Source organism: Lolium rigidum, chromosome 7 (assembly GCF_022539505.1).
Source record: "Lolium rigidum isolate FL_2022 chromosome 7, APGP_CSIRO_Lrig_0.1, whole genome shotgun sequence".
Lineage (NCBI taxonomy): Eukaryota > Viridiplantae > Streptophyta > Magnoliopsida > Poales > Poaceae > Lolium > Lolium rigidum.
Genome location: NC_061514.1, coordinates 253,900,558 through 253,921,978, shown reverse-complemented (window position 1 = coordinate 253,921,978; position 21,421 = coordinate 253,900,558). Strand labels below are relative to the sequence as shown.

Sequence of the window (21,421 nt, the reverse complement as noted above, 5' to 3'; positions counted from 1 at the left end):
ATACATCGTTGGCTACTTTTAGAATTTTGCTACATAATTTTTTGAAATATATAAATATAATTTTCGAATTTTTTAATACACACTGAGATCACTAGTGCCCATGATCCAAAAGAACTTTTCAGTTTGAAATAGACTTTTTCCTGTTTCGGCACTTGTCGGATAAGAGAATACTGGTCGCGCACAGTTAAAAAAGCATGCGATGGGAAATTTCTAGCCCAGAGTTTAGTTCAGTCCCATTTAGTGGTAGCGTGCTCTCTGGACCATGGTGCGCAGAAACTGTGTGTACTGGTCGCGTACTCGCGTATACACAGAAAGAACTAAATAGGAAAAAACCCATATGCTCATGCGCACACACCAGAAGACAAAGAAGATATTTGGTTCGTGATTTTATTCCTCGTTAGATTAAATCGTGGAATAGTGGAATGGAGATTTGGTGCACATGGCATCAGTGGTCTCATATTTTTTTAAAAAAAATAATATGAGTTTCACAAAATTTTGGAAAACAATTCCACATATATTCAATGATGTATCCCAAAAAAGTGCAAAATATCAATTTTAAATACTTTATATTCTGAGCTATACAAAGATGATAAAAGTGTAGATCTAAGTAGTATATTTTCAAATCTCGAAAACATATCAGATATTATCATTTTTTATCTAGCACAAAATAAAATAATTTCAGGTTGAGATTTTGCACAATTGTGAGATGTATCACTGACAATCTTCACAATTTTTTAGATTTTTTAATAACTTGTTAAAATACCTTAATTTTTTTAAAAAAATAGCAAGAGCATTAAAACCCGGGAGCCAAAAGCACTTTCCGGGAAGAGTGGTATAAATTCCAGCAGGCACCTTTCACAAGTGAGTTTCTATAGCTAAGCAATCAGCCAAGATGCAGAACCGGCAAGATCGTCAAGAATCGTGCTCTAAATTACAACAGAAGCCAGTATTGCAGCGACTATTGGCAGTGTAATGGGTAAAATTCCAGCAGCTCCATTCCCTGTGCTTCCTGTAAACAAAAGACGCAAGTCAGTACAAGACACGCTGAAGATAATTCAACAAGATTCTGCATGTTTTCCTCAGGTGATCGAATGAATCGTGCAAACAGAGTGATGTTTTGTTTTTCTCTGAGCTTTACCTCCTCCGGGTGGCGGTGGCGAGCCTGGCGTCGCGTTCACCGGCGTTGGAGAGACTGGCGTCGCGTTCACCGGCGTGGGAGCTGGAGCTTGAGATGGAGGTGCCCCGATGGATGGCGCGGGAAGTTGCAGCAGCGAAGGACCGGAGTAGAAGGGATACTGTTCATACCTGTAGTTGCACCGCAGTCCTAGAATCCTACCACCCTGCTTCCCGCTCATATATTTTGGGATGTAGGCGGTGATATCTGCCAGGCAGCTACGGCAGTCGGGCGGTGCCATGTCCGGCCTGCACTGTGCGAGACTGTAGATCTTTGGTTTCGCCTTGTCGACCGTCTCGAACCCCGCTTCCCCCGTGCCGAATCGCCTGGAGGAGTTGTCGGCCGCGTACGCCGCGGTAGCGTTGACGAGCGCGCCCACGGCGGCGTCGAACGCCCTCACTGGCGCGGTCACATTCTGCTGGTTTGTCAGGATGAGGGCCCCGTTATCGCCGCCTGTGGGCGAGAGGAGGGTCTGGTTGGAGGACAAGCCGACGTAGCAGTGGTCGTAGTAGACAGTGGCCGCCTTGCTGTAGGGGCAGAGCTTCTGCGCGTCCGTGAAGCCTTGGGAGACGCAGTCGCCGCAGGTGGAGGCGTTGGCGTCGTCGCGGCAGAGCGCGAGCGCGTAGACGATGTCCGGACGGGTGCCGACTGCGGCCACCGCGAAGAGCGTCGGCGAGGCGGAGGCGTTGTTGGGAAGGGTGGCGGAGAGGGCCTGGATGTTGGCCTGGTAGGCGCTGTTGGTGGTGTAGTTGCCGTTCTTGCCGCAGCTTGGCCACTGGGAAGCGGCTAGCGGCGGGAGGAGGAAGGCGAGGAGCAGGGCTAGGTAGGAGGGGAGGTGGTGCGAGGCCATGGTGTTTGGCCGGACCTTTGGGTGAGCCGTGGAGAGAATGCGGTGGCGGCGAAGCAGAGTAGAACTGAAGAAGACGAGAGGGAGGGTGTTGACTCGTGTGGGGCTAGTTTGGCTTCACTAGTAGGGCCAGGTATTTGCACGCGGCGCCCAGCTGGGTGGACGACGGCGACATGACCTCGATCGCGAAGAACCAAACGACGAGGACGACCGGGTGACGTGCTCCATCTTCCCCAACGGTTTCCACACGGCAACAACGATAGGTTTGCTTCGTAGGTGCTGTTGGCCGCGTATACGCCGCCGAGCAATCGGATATTGGTGCGCTGGTGGCGAGAGGCGAGGCGGCGAGGAGGAGGAGGACCGTGGAATGCTGCAATTAATGGGTTCACACGTCAGCGCGCGCGTAACTGGTCCCTTCCTTCCTTTTTCTTTTTCTGCATGGAAGAAAGTCGCGGTCGGTCCAGCTGGAATTGAAGAGGCGCTCCCATTTCTCTCCATCGCAACATCAAGTTCAACAGGAAGCGCTCAAGTACTACTATTACTTTGCGTACGCAATCAGCTCACTTCCTTTTCTCCTTTTTTATCTGCTCCTTATTATTAGTCCTAGCTACTACTGTAGGACTACTGCCGCCTTCGTCTGCGCATGATTGGAACTGCACAAAGACACGAATACAACAAGTGAATCATATCATCTGGAGAAGAAAAGACATGCTGCAAAATGTTAAATACCAATCGCTACAAACGACACTGGAGTTAACAAGTACCTATAGGAAAATCCCTATCTTGCATATCTAAAATGGAGACTCCCTTCTGATGTATAGGTGCTAGCCAAACTAAATCATGGTGGTTCTTACAACACAACAGTACAAGAAATTGGCTGAACCTGACTAGATGGTCCACATCATCTTGGTTCAACCATCATAGTGCAAGCAATTAGATAAAATCAATGACCATTAAAAAAGAACTTTAAGATCATTAATTTTCAGTCTTAAAAGGTTCACTTCAATTAGAACTGTCCAGCCTCCATAATGTAAGCAAGCACCACATAAATCCTAAATCCAAAAATTCAGAATTGTAAAGATGTACATTCCTACATGGACACTAGATAATTCACTTGAGTATTCACATCACATGCCTAAAAGATTCAGATGGTAACTAAGCAAGACAGAAATCTAGAACCTACACGAGAACCACAGAGAAATTCAGATCCTAAAGTGAACTAAATAAAGAGAACACCTACAATCCTTGGGCAAGAAATTTACTGTCAAACAATTCTGAACCAATTCATACTTTAAAAGAGGGCTACACTCTCCTAATTGGAATGACATAGCCATCAGCAGAAATTGATTTCAAATCTTGATTCAGCAGATTCATATAAGCATGTAGTATTTCGAATTTGTTTTAATAATCTGCAGTGAAGAGCGAATGGGAAGCAGTAACACGGTGTATTAATGCATATGGAGCAGCTAATCATGCACATCACGAGTCAATGTTTAGAGCAAGCCTTAACTAAAAGGTATCTGGGTGTACATCTAGCTCACAGGGAAATGGACACCTAAAAATCTGAACTTTTCACCTAAGGTTCTCTATCGATCTGCAAGTTGTTAGCACACATCGGAATGCAAACTCTAAATACAAATGCCAGCTCTTTGCAGGTCCACAGCGCACCAAAAAAGGAACCAGAAGTGACGGAAACGAGGCAACCTGGCCGGTGAACGCGAGTTCGTCGTGGACAAGGCCCGGAGCTGGTGGCGGCATGCAGCAGGACACCGCACTCCACTGGCCGCCATCTCCTCTCCTGCTGGCAGGCTCTCCTTACCTTCGTCTCCGGCGGTGAAGAACGAGGATGGCGAACTGGAGCTGCGCGTTGTGGGCGACGGACCTCCGTTGGATCGCGTTGCCGCCGGCGGATCCTGGTTGCCGGCGCACCCACACCGGCGTTCAGCAGGCTCCCCGGCCACGCGCGCGAGGCCGGCACCTACCAACGCCCTGGACCAAGCTGCTCGACCCGGTCCGACCAGATCGACGGCGCCGCGCGCATGGATTTGGGAGGGGTCGCTTTGTTCGGCCCGATCTGGTTGGTAATGGCCCAAAAGTTGATATGGGCTGCGGACCACGTTAGCTTCTGTTTGCGGTTCACCTCAACAAGTGTTCCCGCCTCTTTTTTCCTTTATTATAGTTTTGGTTGGCGCTTCTTTTGCACATGCACATACATACCACACTATGCACTCATCTGTCTTTTTATTTTATTGGAAGGACACCTTCACGTACTCACTATCTCGTGCATGCATGGAGAAACTCCGGGGCACGTACACACGGGAAGGTGTGTTCGGGTGGGCGAGGTTCACATTGCCACACCACGTACCGAGACCACCAAGTGCAAACGTGCTTGACCAGACGGTGCGAGTGCAAGAGATCCACGTCGACGTGAATACTGGAACCTAGGGGCATTACGTCGCCACAACCTCAATCGATGCGGAAGCATCACACATTACCCCGCCAAGACGTAATTCTACCATGGCTCGAGCATGGAGGCCAATAGGATAAGGGAGACATGAGGGATCCGATTTGTCGGTCCTGGCCACGACGCCCATCAAGTAGAGACGAAACAACAAGATGAAAAAAATAGAAACCCTAAGTAGTTGCCACTGAAACATCGCCTTCATGAGAGCTCATACTTACGACTTGTACAAAAAGACATAAATGGAGAATCTCCGGAACTCAAAATTCCTAGCATGCCGCCATGACGACGAGATGGCACATGAAAAGATATGTAATAACTTTCATATGCACACAAAAATGAGAACACGTGACCCCAAGATAGTGCATACATCCTTCAAAACGTCATAATGATTTCTATGTAACCTTGTTTTGCCAACTGGGGCATCATGCCTTACAGCGATCCTTCCTTTGTCTTAGGTATAGGGTCTTTGTGTTGTACAAGGTTGTAGTCATTATATATAGGTTTGTAAACAACTATATGTTTATACTATAATAGGTCATAGTAACATGACAAAAACAAAAGAGGCCAAGTTCTTACATGAGCTAGGTCGGTGGCCTCGGAGTGAGAATTTTGCATTGTAGGTTCAATATCTTCTTGCGGATAGTCCTACTTGTGAAACAACTACCATTTCAAAGGAGTTTATTGACGTTTACTTGTACAACCCCTTATTAGGACCTCATGCAAAAGAATATAGGTTTGGGACTCTTGCTTTGTGTGATTTCAGGCGAAACCCTATTATGTGGGCCCTGCAATGGTTAGCCCATTTGGTTTTTATAGAATGTGGTTATCCCAAATGACTTTATTCTTTATTTAAGTTATAAAGGTACAAACTACAGTTATGGTCTATCTAGATCTATACTACATTTGTGGTATAGCTCTAGGGTTTTCAGAAGGCGATGCCACTTCAAAGAGTTGTCTAGGGTTTAGTGCGTAAGGTTTATGATCTAGGTTCATGTTCTATGGTGTACGATTTAGGTTTAGGGATTAAGATCTAGATATAGGGGCTAGTGTATAATTCCAGGGGTAAGGTCTATGGTATAGTTAGGTTGGATATAGGGTTAAGTTTCATCATCACACATGATATTAGTTCTTTCTCTTGGTATTGATGATATTGTAATGGAATGACAAACCTATTTCTTCGTTTTTTCGCTAACAAATCTGAATTCTCTTTAAAAATAGAAGGATAGATCAAATTCCAATGGTCATTGGCCATGATTCGACTCTACATTGAATAGTCCAAAATTTTCCTATCTTTTTTTCATAAGTATTTATTTGACCTTGATCCTTCTGGAGTAAAAAAGACGCTATGTGCATAAAATAATTCCTAATAACACACCACAACATCACATGTACATGAAATGAGAGATAATTGCCACGTCTTGGCATGACATTAAGACCATAATAGCATGTACTAGATTTTCCTCTTTACCACCGATCTTACGTATCCACATTAGGTCTAGGACCAAAGATATTAGGGTTTACGATAGTTTTTGGCACAATTTCATGTGCTCCCCTCTTTCATGTTATGCGGAGCAAAAATACGCCTAGCTTTCTAGTGATTTCATGTGACTTTCCTATTTGTTAGAGAGTATGGCATAGGAATAAGACCAAGTCAAAAAAGAGGCTAAGTTGTTGCAAATATTCGTTCAGTTGCTTTGAAGTGGAAGTGTACACTCCAAGTCTAGAAACTTTACGCGACATAGTCTGTTTGGTGAAGGACTATGACTATCTAAGCAAAAGTCGAGAGGACTATATGACTATTTCATCAAGTTATTGTTTACTTCTAACAATTGATTTTATTAACTCACACTCAAATTAATATTTTGATAATATAAATAAATAGGTTTAAATGTCTAAATGAGTACTGATTAATGGTTTATTATCGTGGCATTCTGCTAATAAAAAATTGCTACTCCATAACAATTAGTATTTTTATTCTATGTTATAATGTAATTTGGCCGTCATTTATATGTTTCATTCTTTTGTTATGTTGAAAAGCAAAGCACATGCATGCACACAAGAGAAAAATAACAGGTGCATGCATACCTTGTAGATGGATGGACTAGCTAGTTGTGCACGATGTGTTCATGAATTCAACAGCAGCTAGTTATAAACCTCTATATATCGAGTGTCGCATGCATCAGTAGGTTGCCATGCCGTACCGCGTGCGCCTCTTGCTAGCGCATGCATGTCGCGGTGTGGCTCTGGTCACGCACTTGGACAACAAGTCGATCGTGATGAAAGGAGCTGTATGGTCGGAGAATCGAAGAGTGCATATAGGTTCGAGATTTTCAATCCACCACCTGATGTTTGACTAACACGACGCGGATATGCACAAGGGGCCATGCATCCACAAAGAGAGAAAATGAAGAAGTGAGTTGGTTTCATACACGAGGCAGAATGTAATCAAGAACTTTATATGTTTATATGCACGACATGGTCACGAGCTAGGTGGCTAACCTAGCGAGACACAACTTGCTAAGGTAACACTCTGGGATGTAAGAGAGCGAGATTTGGCACAGAATGATTTCCATCTATTGGTTCCGACCGTGTCCGCTTACAGGAGCCATTAGAATGTATAATCGAGACCCTTGCCAAAAAAACTACCCAAACTAACATGGAGTAAACTTGACTCGTGTAGGACATTGGCACGTACGAGTTTTGCTAGCGTCCTACAACACACCGATGGATGACAGCTTAGCTGAAACAAAAAGCGTGTTTGTGGGATGAATAAATGTCTACAAGGAATGACGCGCTATTAAAAGGCAGAATTTCCGGGCGGAAATTAAGGGGTATCTTATCTTCCGGTATAGCACATACCCCGATGAGTCGGTTGTTCCGTCCGAGAAGCTTGAGCTCGATCCGCATGCAAATGATAAGGCAAGGACCAATTACTGATTTGGATCGTTCCAGAGAATCCCAAAGAAAAAGGAAAACCTTTATATAGTAGCAGAAAAAAAAGGAAAACGAAATTCACGTAAACCACGCACTCACCCAACGCCCCCCGCATCCCCATTTCTCTTCGCCCGCCGTCCGCCGCCGCTCCCCAAGGCTCGCCGCCCACCAGTGCGCTGCTCCGGCTGACTCCCCTCGCCAACACCGCATCCCCACACTGCGCTACCAATCGCAATCCCTAGGAAGCCGGCGGCGATGATGACAGGGCCCGGCCTCGTGCGCGCTCGTCTACCCACACCGCATCCAGGAGCCACGTACGGCGGGCCTTGATCGCCGGAGCTCGCGTGCCTCACTAGCAAGCGGCTCCGTCAATATCGCCTGCAGGCGTCCGCGCGCTGCGTCGGTGGCCAAGGGAGGGCACCAGGAGCCCAAGTCCCTGGCGCCGCCGGTGGCCAGGAGATGCGGCGCCGTCCTTCCGTCCCGTCTTCCTCTGTGATGCTGCGCATCTACTCCGCCCGTTCGTCCCCTCCAGCGTGCTCGCCCGCTCGTGAGCCCCTCTCTCGTCCCTCATCTTCAGACTGTTGAGTAGTGTTGCAGGACGAACCGATCTTACAGGACGCTGCACGCGGTCCTAGGAATACTCGACCTTGCGCTGTTTCACAATTGGATCCCCGAGTGCCTGCCCGCCCAGGAGGTGTCCTAGATGTGATGTAGGATTGCACTAATATTCTTGTTCAGATTCGAAATTTCAGAGTTGTTTTCGTGTCTACATATTCTAGCTTGTAATGATGTAGCTACTAGACTTGCTTGTGTGTTGTCAAAACATTGGAATTTTTATGTCCTGAACCAAGCCTCTGTATAAAAAGATGATGTGTTGCCTCTTAAATCTTAGGATTTGATCATGATTCAGCAGTGTTTGATCACATATGCAGCCTCCTAAATTGTGTGATAAAAACTTTGATCAAGCTTGAACAATTCTCAACATATATTTCTCAATTGTATTGAATATTTCTATTTGGTCTGTTCAAGAGGTATCCTAGATGTCTTGTAGGATTGCAGTAACATTGTTGTTTAGATTCAAAATTTGAGATGTTGTTACCATGTCTAACATCTTCTAGCTTGTGATGATGTATAGCTGCTAATGCTTGTATGTTGCGAAAACATTTGGAATTTTGTTACCCAGAACCAAGCTTTTTGTATGAAAATTTCGTATGGATCCTCCTACACTTTCGGATTTGATCATGATTCTGTAGCGTTTGATTGCATTTATGGCCTCCTAGATTGGGTGGTAAAAAATTTAATCGAAGAATTCTTCTGTACTTGGAGCTTGACCACATATATGTTGTACTTGAAAGGCATCATAATAAGTTATTTTGTTTCCTCTTGCCTTTTGTCCATTTTACTATGTGTATTTATCAATCTGATATGATCATCACGAATCGAATCATGATATTTGATGTTTACGAATGTTTCCAACATGTAAAGATAACTTTGTTGACATGAGAATCTATTCTTTTATATGATGAAGTTTTTGTTTCCACAAACATCTTAAACAAACAACAGGACTGTTATTTTGGATTGCAATCCTTCTTTCATAATTAAGGAAGTCAAACTTGTGATGAAGATTAGTTGAAAATGGTTGGCAGACAAAGAATAGTAGGTGACTGACAGGGCAAGAGATTTATCTCTTGTTTTATACTTGTAATATACGTGTATCCTCTTATGTCCTTTGCCATTGATTCTTGACTTTCTGGTTCCTTTCTTATAGGGTCTGAATATGTTTTGGGCGTCATGGAGAAGGTCAGGCGTACCGTGGACGCTGCCATTCAGGACCTCGTCGACATTGCCGTCCAAAGGTACTGTCTTTTGCCTCACCCAATCCCGCCCCACTCGAATTATTTGGTCTCTGTACTTGCTGAAATGGCATCCGATTTGGCACCACAGGCCGGAAGGTCCTCGGTGGCTGCTCACACCACCTATCCCACGAGTTCCGCAGCAAAGTCGAGTTGCCGCCATTTTTCGGCCAAGCCTTGGATGACCAGGACTTCCTCCATCCGGACCAGCATCACCATCAAGAGGCTCAAAATAGTGGTGGGGCGGAGGTACGCCAAGAGGCGTATCTAGAGTAAGATAAGAGCTCTTTTGGAGGAGGCATGTCAGCGCCGGCATGATTCTGGAGCATGACCTACTTCAGGTATAGCATTTCTTCTTTTCATAGTGTTGTTGGGCCGCTACCGTCCTTTATGTGAAAGTAAGCAATCAGATGCTTATGGAAAACACAATTTTATTTTGTGTGTCTACAGATGGTGAACCACAACTCTTTATCACGATGATACTTCCGCAACAGAGTTTGGCACCAAGTTCAATGATTATCGAGCGTTGGTCAAGGCATGGGTTTTACCTGCTACTTGGGTAAGTAGAACCTGAATCTTGCTGACACAATGTCTGAAAATTCTCCATCTTTGTGTGCCCTTATCCCTTCTCTGCTACTGATCCTGTTTTGTGAAATTGCTATGCTTAAACATACCTCATAAGTGGCTGTAACTTCTTCAATGACTTCTCCTTTTGTTTATATCCATGCAGCTTAAGTACAACGAGACCGGTAGAGAGAAGGATTGCTTGCCTAGAGTTGGCCAATGGAATATGATGAACAAGGTATTAATACTACATCAAAGCGCTGCATCAATGCCACAGCATTGGCCAAGTTATATCTACATCAAATATATGGCCATTGTTTACTTTATCTCAAGGTTTGCCGTTCATTTTCATTTTTCCTTATGTACAAAATGGTCAGCTTTGGTAGAGTCAGCAGCGTTGCCACTGGGTTCTCCCGTGAACTTGCTTGCATGTGCCAGACCTCAGGAATGGCAAGTATCACTGGAATGATTCTTGCACATTGTAAATGCCACTTTTTTTCATTGTACTTGTCATTCACAACAGTAACAGTTTTACTATCAATTATAGGACTTTGCTCTGGAGCAGGTTCTTCTGGCTATGTACGTGCGTCGTGGTCAGGTGGAGCAATCTGCGAAGCCAGGTTCCACGATGCGATGACCATACTTGGACCGCAGCACACGGAGCTCAAGTTGCTTATTGAAATACTTCTGCTAACAACGGCTCACTTTATGGTATGTGAACTTTCAATCACATTGATTTCTGTACACTGCTAGACTGAATGTTTAAGCCAAATGGATGCTCATACCCTTCTGGTATCTATCAGGTGACTTGAAGCGTGTTTGCGAGATCGACATTGGGATGATCTCCCAGTGCTGTTTGACCAAGCAAGTATTTAAGATGAACAAACAGATCCTCGCAAACCTTGGTCTGAAGATAACTGTTAAGGTTGGTGTTCTTCTTGTTTTTTTGCATTTTCTTCAGTTGCCGAGTCTAAGACAACCTTCTTTTCTCAAACGTTTGGGGAAGGAACACTGTGCTGCCTGATGCGGTGTCAAGGTGCATCCCTTTGGTCAGCGAGAGGCCAACGATCATATTTGGCACCGCTGTCACACACCACCATTTAGCGAAGACATCAGCCCTTCCATCGCTGGAGTAAGTTGTATAATCTCATTCATCCTCCATGTTTAGTGACTTGCTGTTCTTGTCGTTATCCGTGGATGTATTTGCTAAAAAACAGTGATCTGAAGTTCTGCACTGCAGTCCCTCACCAACAACCTCTGCGCAGTTCTTTGCTATCCTGTTGTAGATAGATGCACGTGTGTTTTCGTCTTTGGCTGTGCTAATTCTAGTTACAGAATAGATAGGAACAGAGTGTGCTGTACTTACCATGAGTTGTTCTTCAAGGGCAAGGAGGAGGACTAAATGACTGGCAAGCTGGGACCAGTAGCTGCACGACTTAGAAGCTGGAGATCCTAGGGGCAACAGAGACATGCCGTAGTCTCGCCATCTAGCTAGCTGCTTCTCCCTTTTTGGTAATAATGATCAATTGTGCAATGGTAAGTTTCCTGTAGCTTATGAAAGCCACTTTGAACTCTGATTAACTAGATGTTGATTTCCAACATTGAGCAGCTCCGTAATAATGTATTCACCTATCAGCAAATACCGCCTGAATCATATAAAATATGTTTAGTCTTGCTTCTGCCTACCTCTTGGCATAAGTGCCATTGAGCGGCTCTGTAATGATGTATTCTCCTATCAGCAAATACCGACCGAAGCATATAATATGTTTAGTCTTGCTTATGTCTACCTCTTGGCATAAGTGCCATTGTGCTTCCCTCATTCTAGTTTTATTCAGCTAGCTTCCTGATATTATATGGCTGTAGGTTGACTGGACTATGCGGAAATCTATTGTATTGATTTATGCCTGTGCTATCAAAAGAAAGAAAATTTTACACAAACTAAATGCTATTAGTTGGCTTTGAGGAAACCATATTTAACACCATAAACTAAATTCCAGTTTCGTATGCAACTTTAATAGCTCATCATGCTAATGTACCAGGACAAAGCTACTGGAGAAGCACCACCTGCTCAATCCAGTTAATCTGGAGGTTTATTTTACCTGGGCAACTCATCGCAACAATCGTTAACAACTAACAACCAGCGCCACCCCCTCGCAGTAGCGAAACCCAGCAGCCTGGCTCATCCCATCATCGTCGGGAGGATACAGTGAATGGGTAAGAGCAAGGACCTGCATGTTTTGAACATACTATCTACATCCAACAGTTTTGAAGGCAAATATATAATGCTCTGCCTTTACTAGGTTTGTTTGTGCTTAACCTTCTATCCAGTTGAAATTTGGAAGGTTTGTTGGTGCTTCATTTTTTGGGGACAATAATACCTGTATCTTGTGATAAGGAACATGATCAAACAATACGCACTCAGTTTGAAAAATACAAAAAATCTCTTTTGCGTCACTGTTTTTTTCTTTGATAGATGATATTCGTGCACTTAGAATTCGGCAGAGTTGGTACCAGGTTGCATCTTGAAAATCTGTTTTTTTATTCATATTATTTGCATTATTTTGTCATTGGGTCTGCTGCGTTGGATTAATAGATGGATCACACATTATCATGGATTAGAACAAAGTAGTAACAGCCTTGATGGCAAAACATTGTCATACAATCAACGTCATCCTCATTTTCTTATGTAATCTTGTATATTAACTATCTAACTAAACCAAGATGGACAGTGAGGTTATGTAAAAGAACTTGTATCATTAAGCTGCAAATCAATGACCTTCCCTACTATTTTCACTCCAAAAAAATTGCAATCTGTAACATACACTAAAGGCTCTTTCTGCCCTCCAAGGTCCCCTCCTCCCCCTCTGCCACCGGAGGATGCTGGCGGGCAAAGCCCTCACCAGCCGGATGGCAGCAGCGGGGCCCTGGTTCTGTTGGCCGGCGTGCTGGTTTACGATGCAGCGGCGCGGCAGGAGCGTGTGGTGGAGTTGCGGGCTTCTCCCTGCACGGTGAGGTCGAGAAGCGATGGTTGCGTGGTGTGTGTGGCGCAGCGGTGGTGGCGGCCGGCCGCTGGCGGCGTGCGGCGGAGGTGTGGGTGCCCAGATCTGGGCCTGCGCGGGTTTGCGCGGCCCTGCGTCACCCCCTTCGCCCAAACCCCTCAAGTCTCCGTCCTTCCACCCCTCCTGGCCGTCGCCGTCGCTGGTGGAGGACGCCGTGTGGGCTAGCATGCGAGCAGCGGCTCTGCTGTGCCCCGGCGGATCCCGGCGACGGATGATGCGGGCCAGCATGGCGGCGGCGGCACATGTAGGTGGCTGCTCTGGACAGCGCCACCTGCTCGATGTGCTCTAGGCGATGGCTGGCCTATTGGCTGGTGCTTCCCCCACTTCGACAGCTACGTTTCGAGGCTACGGCCCCTGTATAGTTGGTCTCTCAAGCGATCTACTTCGCTGTCTCCGGGCTGCCCCTGCTTCGGCGGTCATCGGGGTCCTTGTCCATGGGTCGGGGCGAAATCCCCGCGCGTTGATTGCTTGCGCTGTCAACGGCGACGCGTGAGGGTGCCGTTACCTTCTTGGAGGCGTTGCCATGACCCTGACTAGACTCCCTCCTCGAGCGCAAGTGGAAACCCTACGCCTTGCCGGACCGGGCAGCGGTGTCGTCTCCGTGTCGTTCCCCTCTTGAGGGCGCTGCTTGGGCTGCACAAGGAGTGCCCGATGCGCTGGCTGGAGTTTGGCGATGCGCTGCTCTGGCGTTGATTACTGCACAGGGCACGGAACTCAGGGGCGTTGTGTGCGCCGGTGCCAGCACTCCCCGACGATAGCTACACCAGGTCCAGCATGTCCCTGCCTTTCGCCCGCCGACTCTCTTTTGGCGCATGGGTGCAAGGTACGTTGGCCTGGGCTGTCATGGAGTTGTGGTCGTCCCTGGAGGTGGCTGACGATGGCTGTGACGTGACCCTGCTGCTCCGAGTCTCGATGTCTCGCCATTCTTGGCTGGAGGCAAGGCTGGGCGAGACCTTATGTCGTGGCGGTCTGAAGTTGGAGGCACCTCCTCACCTCGTTGTAGTCACTTGGTGAGGACGGTCGTGTGTGTGTGTGTGTGTTGTGTGTGTCCCTCCGGTGGAGGTTGTACCCTTGATGTCTTCTTTCTGTTCAATGAAATGAAACTCAAATTCTTTTGCGTTTTCTCAACAAAAAAAATACACTAGAGGCAGAATATAAGCCGGTGGTGTACAATTTTTGTTCTGCCAATAACAGGAGGAGTAGCTTGGCTGTATGCATACTATCATCCCCAGAATTGAAGTGCTAAAGTTAAATCACCCTTTATTATCAGTAAACATCTAGATTTTAAATTTTTTGAATCTCCATCGATGAGTATGTAAACATTGAGGGCTTGTTTTGTAATGCAATACAAGAAAGACTTCTCGTCATTATTGTGATTAACATCGCACGTTGAGCGAGTTTCTTTTCGAAACCTGTAACCCACCTCCTAGGAGGCTTGTAAACATCTTTATCTTTTCATTGAAATGAGACACAAAGTTCCTTTTCGTTTTCTCGAAAAAAAGTTTATCTAATGATTCAGTCCCTAGCTACAGATGATGTTTGCTCCCATGTTTTCTTTCAATTCAGGTTGCTAGCACAATACTGAAGCTTGAGAATATTTGTTCAGATATGAAGAACATCAAAGAAGTGACTTGGGGTTTGTAAGTGAATTTGTGCCTTAATTCTTTGCCATGAAAACATACATGATTTTTGTCTGAACATCAAAGCTTGTTATTTTAATCCTTTTGTTTTGTATCTGTAGTTTGCGCAATTAATTGAATGCCCTGGCCCCTCTAATCTTCCGGCTAAACATCAAAGGTTGTACCCTTGAGATGCTTCTTCCTGTTATTATTTTTTATATGGTTTCTACCATATACCTTGATACCTACAGTGTATCTACAGGGTGATAGCTAGCTATTCTATCATATTTTGGTTGATTAGCTGTACTAATAGGTCTGTCGGTGTAACAGCGTGAATTTGCATTTGTGTGCTAGAGAGGGCTGATTGATTTGAGGACCACGCCGGACCTTTGAAGTAGAGTACCTCTCTTTAGTGATTCTGTTGGAGAGGGCTTCTGCTGTTAAATAATGAGTTGCGATTGTTGCATACTTGTTCCTGGTACGGCAAAGGCAAAGCAAAAGGATGCATATTAGATTGCATTATTGTCAGAATATGGTTATTGTTTTGTCCTGGCTTCCAATTTTCGGCTTTGCACAGAAGTAGGACCATATGAGTGCTTAATGAGTAATTACCTCCATATGGAGTTCAATAAAACCTAGAATGAGGACCCCCATCTTGTCATGTTGGCTGATAAAGAGCTTTTAATGCTTAGATCTGGTTTTATGAAGTAATTGCATGTGTTCTGTTTGTGGCTCGAGAATGTTTAGTGGATTTAGCTCCATGTTATTCAGGCTTATATGTCAAGCTGCTGAAAATCTTCTTTCCTTTTTACCTGCAGCCTCCCTTCAGTTTGTGTATGATGCCATTGTGGTGGCATTGTGCATAGTGAAGGAGAGGCTTCGATTGGAAATTGTTTCATCAATTCCATCTTTTAATAAGAAAATATGGTTCTAGTTAAACTTCATGTACACGCTGGTCCTTTCTAGTATCTATTTTTGATACTCCACATCTCAGCTGTAAGCTATTGGAATTATCCTTGATATGCTTTTTAGCCAATGTTTTCTTCACTTGGATTTCTACTGAATGCAGTTACTTGACAAGGAATCTGGTGAAGGGCACAATATGTCCTGCTGTTGGTCCTGAGTGGCACGCTACTATCTTTTTATGACAACTAGATGGTCCTTTATAAGAAAAAAAAATTCAAACCTGCAAAGACATATTCATTAGAGTGAGCAATCTTTTCCTGGTGCACTAATTCAGTTAGTGATCTCCTCTAAAGTGGGTAATCTACTTTTGAGTTGTGAACTCGTGACCTTGCTAATTACTTGATCACTGCAGTAAGGCTAGTCAAATTAACTTGGTTACTGTGCATCTAACTTGATTATTGTGCATTCTAGGACTTCATCATGTGATCAGGCTTAATTGACCATGCTTTAATTGCCTTGTTCATTCACATGGTTGTGGAGTAATTATTCATTGATTTAACATTCTACCATGTGCAGAAATATATAATACCTCCTAACTTGACATCCAAGGCACTATACTTTCCAAATCATCACTGTTCCTAATTTACCTTTCCTAATCATATCTCTAACTCATCTTTCCTAATTCAAGTCGTCCCGTTTATAGACTCTTTCCTAGCTGACTCCTTCCCTGTGTCACATTGAGAGGCAACATGCTAATGTCCACAACACTTATAGACAATTGCCGTTCTAGCTTTGTGTACCTCTGATGCCAACTATAGTTGCTTGTTCACTTGTATGTGTGCCTCTGATGCCTAGTTCAGAGAAACGGTAAATCCATTGGAAGGAGAGGGAGAGATCCTGAGTTATTAGCGTTTAACAATAGTGTTTTTTCTTGATAGGCGTACATTTACCTTGTTTGTATGAATATCTCTGCCGGAATCCCATTCATGATATGATAATTCTTGCTAAACTGAACCATGTATATTCGAAATTCATCAATAAGTAAAAAGAGAATAGTAGTCGGTGTACTGGTTGTACTTTAGTACCTCAAACTCAAGTTTCAAGAAAGGAAACCAAATTAACACACTACTGTTTCAGACTTTTGTGTGTACCATTCTTGTCTAACTCTGTTTTCTGTGTGTCCTAATGAATAAACATTGCAATCGACCCTAATTCTCATAATTTTACACACTTTCTTCTCTGATCCAATCCATATGTCTCTCAGGCATGTGCGTCGCTTGAGGCGAACTACCAGACACATGTCACTTTCATCGTAGTCCGTAAGCGCCACTACACCAGGTTGTTCGTGCACAACCACAATGACCGAACTCCGTCGACCGGAGCGGCAACATCCTCCCTGGTGAGTGATGTTATGCCATTGTTCTTTAGATTGCTTTAAGCTTCATCTTGCCAATATTGTTTAATGTGTTCTGCAATCTGAATTTTCTTTTCTCCATTTGCAGGAACTGTTGTCGACTCCAAGATCTTCCACCCCATGGAGTTCGACTTTGTCCTGAGCAGTTATGCCGACATCAAGGTAAATATGATGATGACACCTACTTAGTACTCTCACTGTCCTGTCATTTTACACAGCATGAGATGATAATTCAGATGATCACCATTATCCGTAGGGCACGAGTCGCGTGATGCATTACCATGACTGATGCGCTGCAGTCCCTCACCAACAAACTGTGCTACATGGCTACAAGTAAGTTTATTATAGAATAGATAAGAACAGAGTGTAATGTACTAACCATGAGTTTATTATATAATATGTTTAGTTTTGCTTATGTTTACCTCTTGGCATAAGTGCCATTGTGCTTCCCTCCTCCCTCGTTCTAGTTTTATTCAGCTAGCTTCCTTATATTATATGGTCTGTAGGCTGATCGTAAATTATGGATTTAAAACTATGAGGAAATCTACTCGTAGTATTGTGTTATTCATGCTTGTGTGATCTAAAGAAAGAAATTTTACGCAAAATAAATGCTATTAGTTGGCTTTGAGGAAAACATATCTAACAACACAAATTGAATTCCAGCTATGTATGCAACTTTAATTACTCACACTGCTAATGTACCAGGACAAAGCTACTGGAGGAGCACCACCTGCTCAATACAGTTAATCTGGAGGTTTGTTTTACCCTGACAACTCATCGCAACAATCAGTAACAACCAGCGCCGCCCCCTCGCAGCAGCGACACCCCAGCAACCTGGCTCATCCCATAACCGTCTGGATGATAGAGTGAATGGGTAAGAGCAAGGATCTGCATCCAACATTATAATGCTCTGCCTTTACTAGGTTTGTTTGTGTTTAACCTTCTATTTAGCTGGAACTTGGAAGTGGTTTGTTGGTGCTTCATTTGGGACAATAATAGATGTATGTTGTGATAAGGAACATGCTCAAACAATATGCACTCAGTTTGAAAAAAATACAAAATTCTTCATTGTGTCACTGTCTTTTTTTCCCCTTTGATAGATGATATTCATGCGGTCGAATTCGCTAGAGTTGGTACCAGGTTGCATCTTCGAAATCTTTTTTCTTCATATTATTTACACCATTTTCTCATTGGGTCTGTCGTGTTGGCTTAAAAGATGGAGCACACATTATCATGGATTAGAACAAAGTAGTAACGGTCTCTTGATGGCAAAACATTGTCATACAATCAACGTCATCCTCGTTTTCTTCTGTAGTCTTGTATATTAAGTATTTTACTAAAACAAGATGGATAGTGAGGTTATATAAAAGAACTTGTATCGTTAAGATGCATATCATTTTCACTCCAAAAGAATAGTTAATAGGTCTGCCATATACCTTGATACCTAGAGCGCATCTACAGTGTGATAGCTACCTATTCTGCAGTGTCATATTTTGTTTGATTAGTTGTAGTAATAGGCCCGTCAGTGTAAAAAACTGTATTTTGTGAATTTGCATTTGTGTGTTAGAGAGGGCTGATTGATTTGAGGACCACACTGGACCTTTGAAGTAGAGTACCTCTCTTTAGTGATTGTGTTAGAGAGGGCTTCTGCTGTTAAATAATGAGTTGCGATTGTTGCAAACTTGTTGCTGGTATGGCAAAGGCGAAGCAAAAGGACGCATAGTAGATTGCATTATTGTCAGAATCTGGTTATTGTTTCTGGCATGGCTTCCGATTTTTGCATCAACACTATTATTTATCCACATGAACGCACCCTGTTCAGAATTTAAGTGGACAGACCAACTTGTGTGGAGCTTTGCACAGAAGTAGGACCATATGAGAGCTTAATGAGTAATTGTGTCCATATAGAGTTCAATAAACCTAGAATGAGGACTCCCATGTTTTCATGTTGGCTGATAAAGAGATTTTCATGTTTAGATCTCATTTTATGAAGTGAATGCATTCGTTTTGTTTGTGGCTTTAGTGGATTTAGCTCCATGTTATTTAGACTTTTATGTCAAGCTACTGAGAATCTTCTTTCCATTTTACGTGCAGCCCCACTTTGGTTTTTGTATGATGCCATTGTGGTGGCTTTGTGTGTAGTGAAGGAGAGGTTGTGAACTCCCTGCGGCACCATGGAGTTGATTCCCATCGATTTCGGCCCTGCAGAATGGCCAAACCAACCTGATGGAGAAGATGGTTATTCAAGTTCTCCTGGGGTCATGAAATGCGAGCACAACACAACACCTATATTGGTTCACTTTGCTTATATACTTCCCTGTCCTAGGAGTATGGATTGGAATTGCTTTTATGTTCCCAGTTTGATGCATGGTGCAGTGTTGCTTGGTTCTTTTTACCAGGCATTGCATTTTCTCGTTGATTGTTGTTTGGATTTTTTTTGAAGTAAAGACTAGCTTAACATGATCTAGTGACATATTGATGTTATGGGTTTTGCCTTGACTGAGCTGTGTGCAGAATGTTTTCGATAGAAAGATGTGACTTTCTGGTTTACTTGTAGGCTTGGTTTGGCTGAGTTAGTTAGTATCTACCTTAAACTAGAATTTTATCTTATGTGTGCTTGACCTGAGCTTTTGTTATTTAATACGTAGGGTTTTGTACAGATTGTTACTGATCTGGGCTAGATCAAAGTGGCTTGCCTCTTTTGTGATTCAATGCGATAAATTTTGCCCATGATAAATTCTGTTTGCTGCCTTATTGATGCTCGCCAAATTGTTGCTTGAGTTGGAAATTATTTCATCAATTCCATCTTTTAATACGAAAAAATATGGTTCTAGTTAAACTTCATGCATTTAACTTTGGTTATTGTGCATTCTAGGACTTCATCATCTGATCAGGCTTAATTTTCTTATGCTAAATAATTGCCTAGTTCATTGACATGGTTATGGAGTAATTATTTATTGATTAACATTCTAGCATGTGCAGGTTAGTTATTTTTAACCAATGCTAGTTCTAGCATGTGTAGGCTTAGTTTCTACTTAATTATTGATCTTTGCAGGCTGCTCTTGAACCCTTGAACTGAATGACTTACTAACTAGTTCATTGATTTGGCTATTGGCTTATCTTCACTTTGCGTGGATTTGATTTCATCTTGCACTTTGGAATTTAATTACTTACAGACAATTGCTGTTCTAGCTCTGTGTGCCTCCATTGGAAGGAGGGAGAGATCCTGAGTTATTATTAGTGTTGAACACCAGTGTTTTTTCTTGATAGGCGTACATTTACCTTGTTTGTATGGATATCTCTGCCGGAATCCAATTCCTGATACAAAAATACTTGCTAAACACTACACAACACACTGCTAGATATCAAACTATGTACAGGCCATTTTTTCGTGAAATTTGGTATAATAGTAGCTCGATTTGCACATTCGAAATTCATCAATAAGCAAAAGAGAATAGTAGTTACTGTACTGGTTGTACTTAGTACCTCAAACTCAAGCTTCAAGAAAGGAAACCAAATAAACACAGTATTGTTTCAGACATTTGTGCATACCATTCTTGTCTAACTCTGTTTTCTGTGTGTCCTAATGAAATAAGTTCTTATTGCTATAGTTGGTTGAATAAATTCACTTGTTTATCCTTATGAGACTTGAACTTGTATGCCTGGCCACTCTACAATTTTCTTCATGTCCTCATTTTTTATAACTGACAGCTCCTACAAGACCTGGTGCTATCCTGGTTGCGGCAGGCATTCGTCTTCGATTACTTCCTGCATTGAGTTCACCACGCCTCAACCACAACCACGGTGGCCGCTTCACCATCTCCACGGTTTAGGTGAGTTGCTGCTTCTCCTGGATTCTGGCGCCGGATTCTAGTTTGACATATTTGCATTCACTAACGTTATATATCTAGGGCAATGGATATCATTGCTTTATAGTTAAGTTTTGGTACAATTGTGGTGAAAGACTTTGCTCCTAGTGACTTCCTGGAAGTTTCAGGTTGCTGCAATGTCATGCTTGCACATAGTTTGATATCTAGCAGTGTGTTGTGTAGTGAAATTTCAGATTGAGGTCCAGCAGGTCTAGCAAGCTGCTGGCCATTTTTTTTCGTGAAATTTTGTATAATAGTAGCTCGATTTTCATCTGAATTTGGTGAATGTATGACTTGGAACTTTCCCAAAACGCTGCAGCCATTTCACTCTACTAATCTGGTTTGCATCTAGCTAAGCTGGATGTATGGTTTGTCAAAAAAAAAAAAAAAAAATTAGACGGATGGGCTTTTGTTTTCTGTGTATGATAAATTCCAATGTGTGGCTAGTATTTTCAGTTTTTTTTGCTCATTTGTCGCTATATGGTGCTGCAAGCACGCACATGCACAGATGTTATGCATTTGCTCCAGAGCTGACGATGTTGTTTTTGTTTCTGTGCAGGGACAACGAGGATGACAACCAGGAAGTTGTAGCAGCTGCCCGCAGCCTGATGCATCACTTGAAAGCTGGATGATTGCAATGTGTGAGCAGCCAAGGTTTCACATTCGATAGCATCTTGTAGCGCAGCATTTGTGTTGTATGTAACCGTCCCTTGATCGA

The 21,421-nt window shown here is 43.5% G+C and overlaps 1 protein-coding gene and 3 long non-coding RNA genes across 4 annotated transcripts; 3 read left to right on the top strand and 1 right to left on the bottom strand.

Moving 5' to 3' along the window:
• Nucleotides 1–793: 793 nt before the first annotated feature.
• Nucleotides 794–2,044, bottom strand: LOC124669565 (cysteine-rich receptor-like protein kinase 10). The gene is made up of 2 exons (XM_047206158.1): nt 1,139–2,044; nt 794–1,009 (listed from the first exon to the last, which is right to left on the bottom strand). Exons 1-2 carry the CDS (start codon nt 2,022–2,024, stop codon nt 927–929), a joined length of 969 nt encoding a protein of 322 aa, XP_047062114.1. The 5' UTR covers nt 2,025–2,044; the 3' UTR covers nt 794–926.
• Nucleotides 2,045–10,928: 8,884 nt separating this feature from the next.
• LOC124669587 lies at nt 10,929–11,998 on the top strand. The gene is made up of 3 exons (XR_006992254.1): nt 10,929–10,968; nt 11,221–11,372; nt 11,876–11,998. It is a non-coding gene; the product is annotated as an uncharacterized LOC124669587 (long non-coding RNA).
• A 3-nt stretch (nt 11,999–12,001) lies between these two features.
• Nucleotides 12,002–15,333, top strand: LOC124669583. Its single transcript, XR_006992250.1, has 3 exons — nt 12,002–12,050; nt 14,462–14,535; nt 14,637–15,333. It is a non-coding gene; the product is annotated as an uncharacterized LOC124669583 (long non-coding RNA).
• Nucleotides 15,334–16,747: 1,414 nt separating this feature from the next.
• On the top strand, nt 16,748–21,421 carry LOC124669578. The gene is made up of 6 exons (XR_006992244.1): nt 16,748–16,819; nt 16,923–16,996; nt 17,091–17,167; nt 17,540–17,708; nt 20,546–20,667; nt 21,263–21,421. It is a non-coding gene; the product is annotated as an uncharacterized LOC124669578 (long non-coding RNA).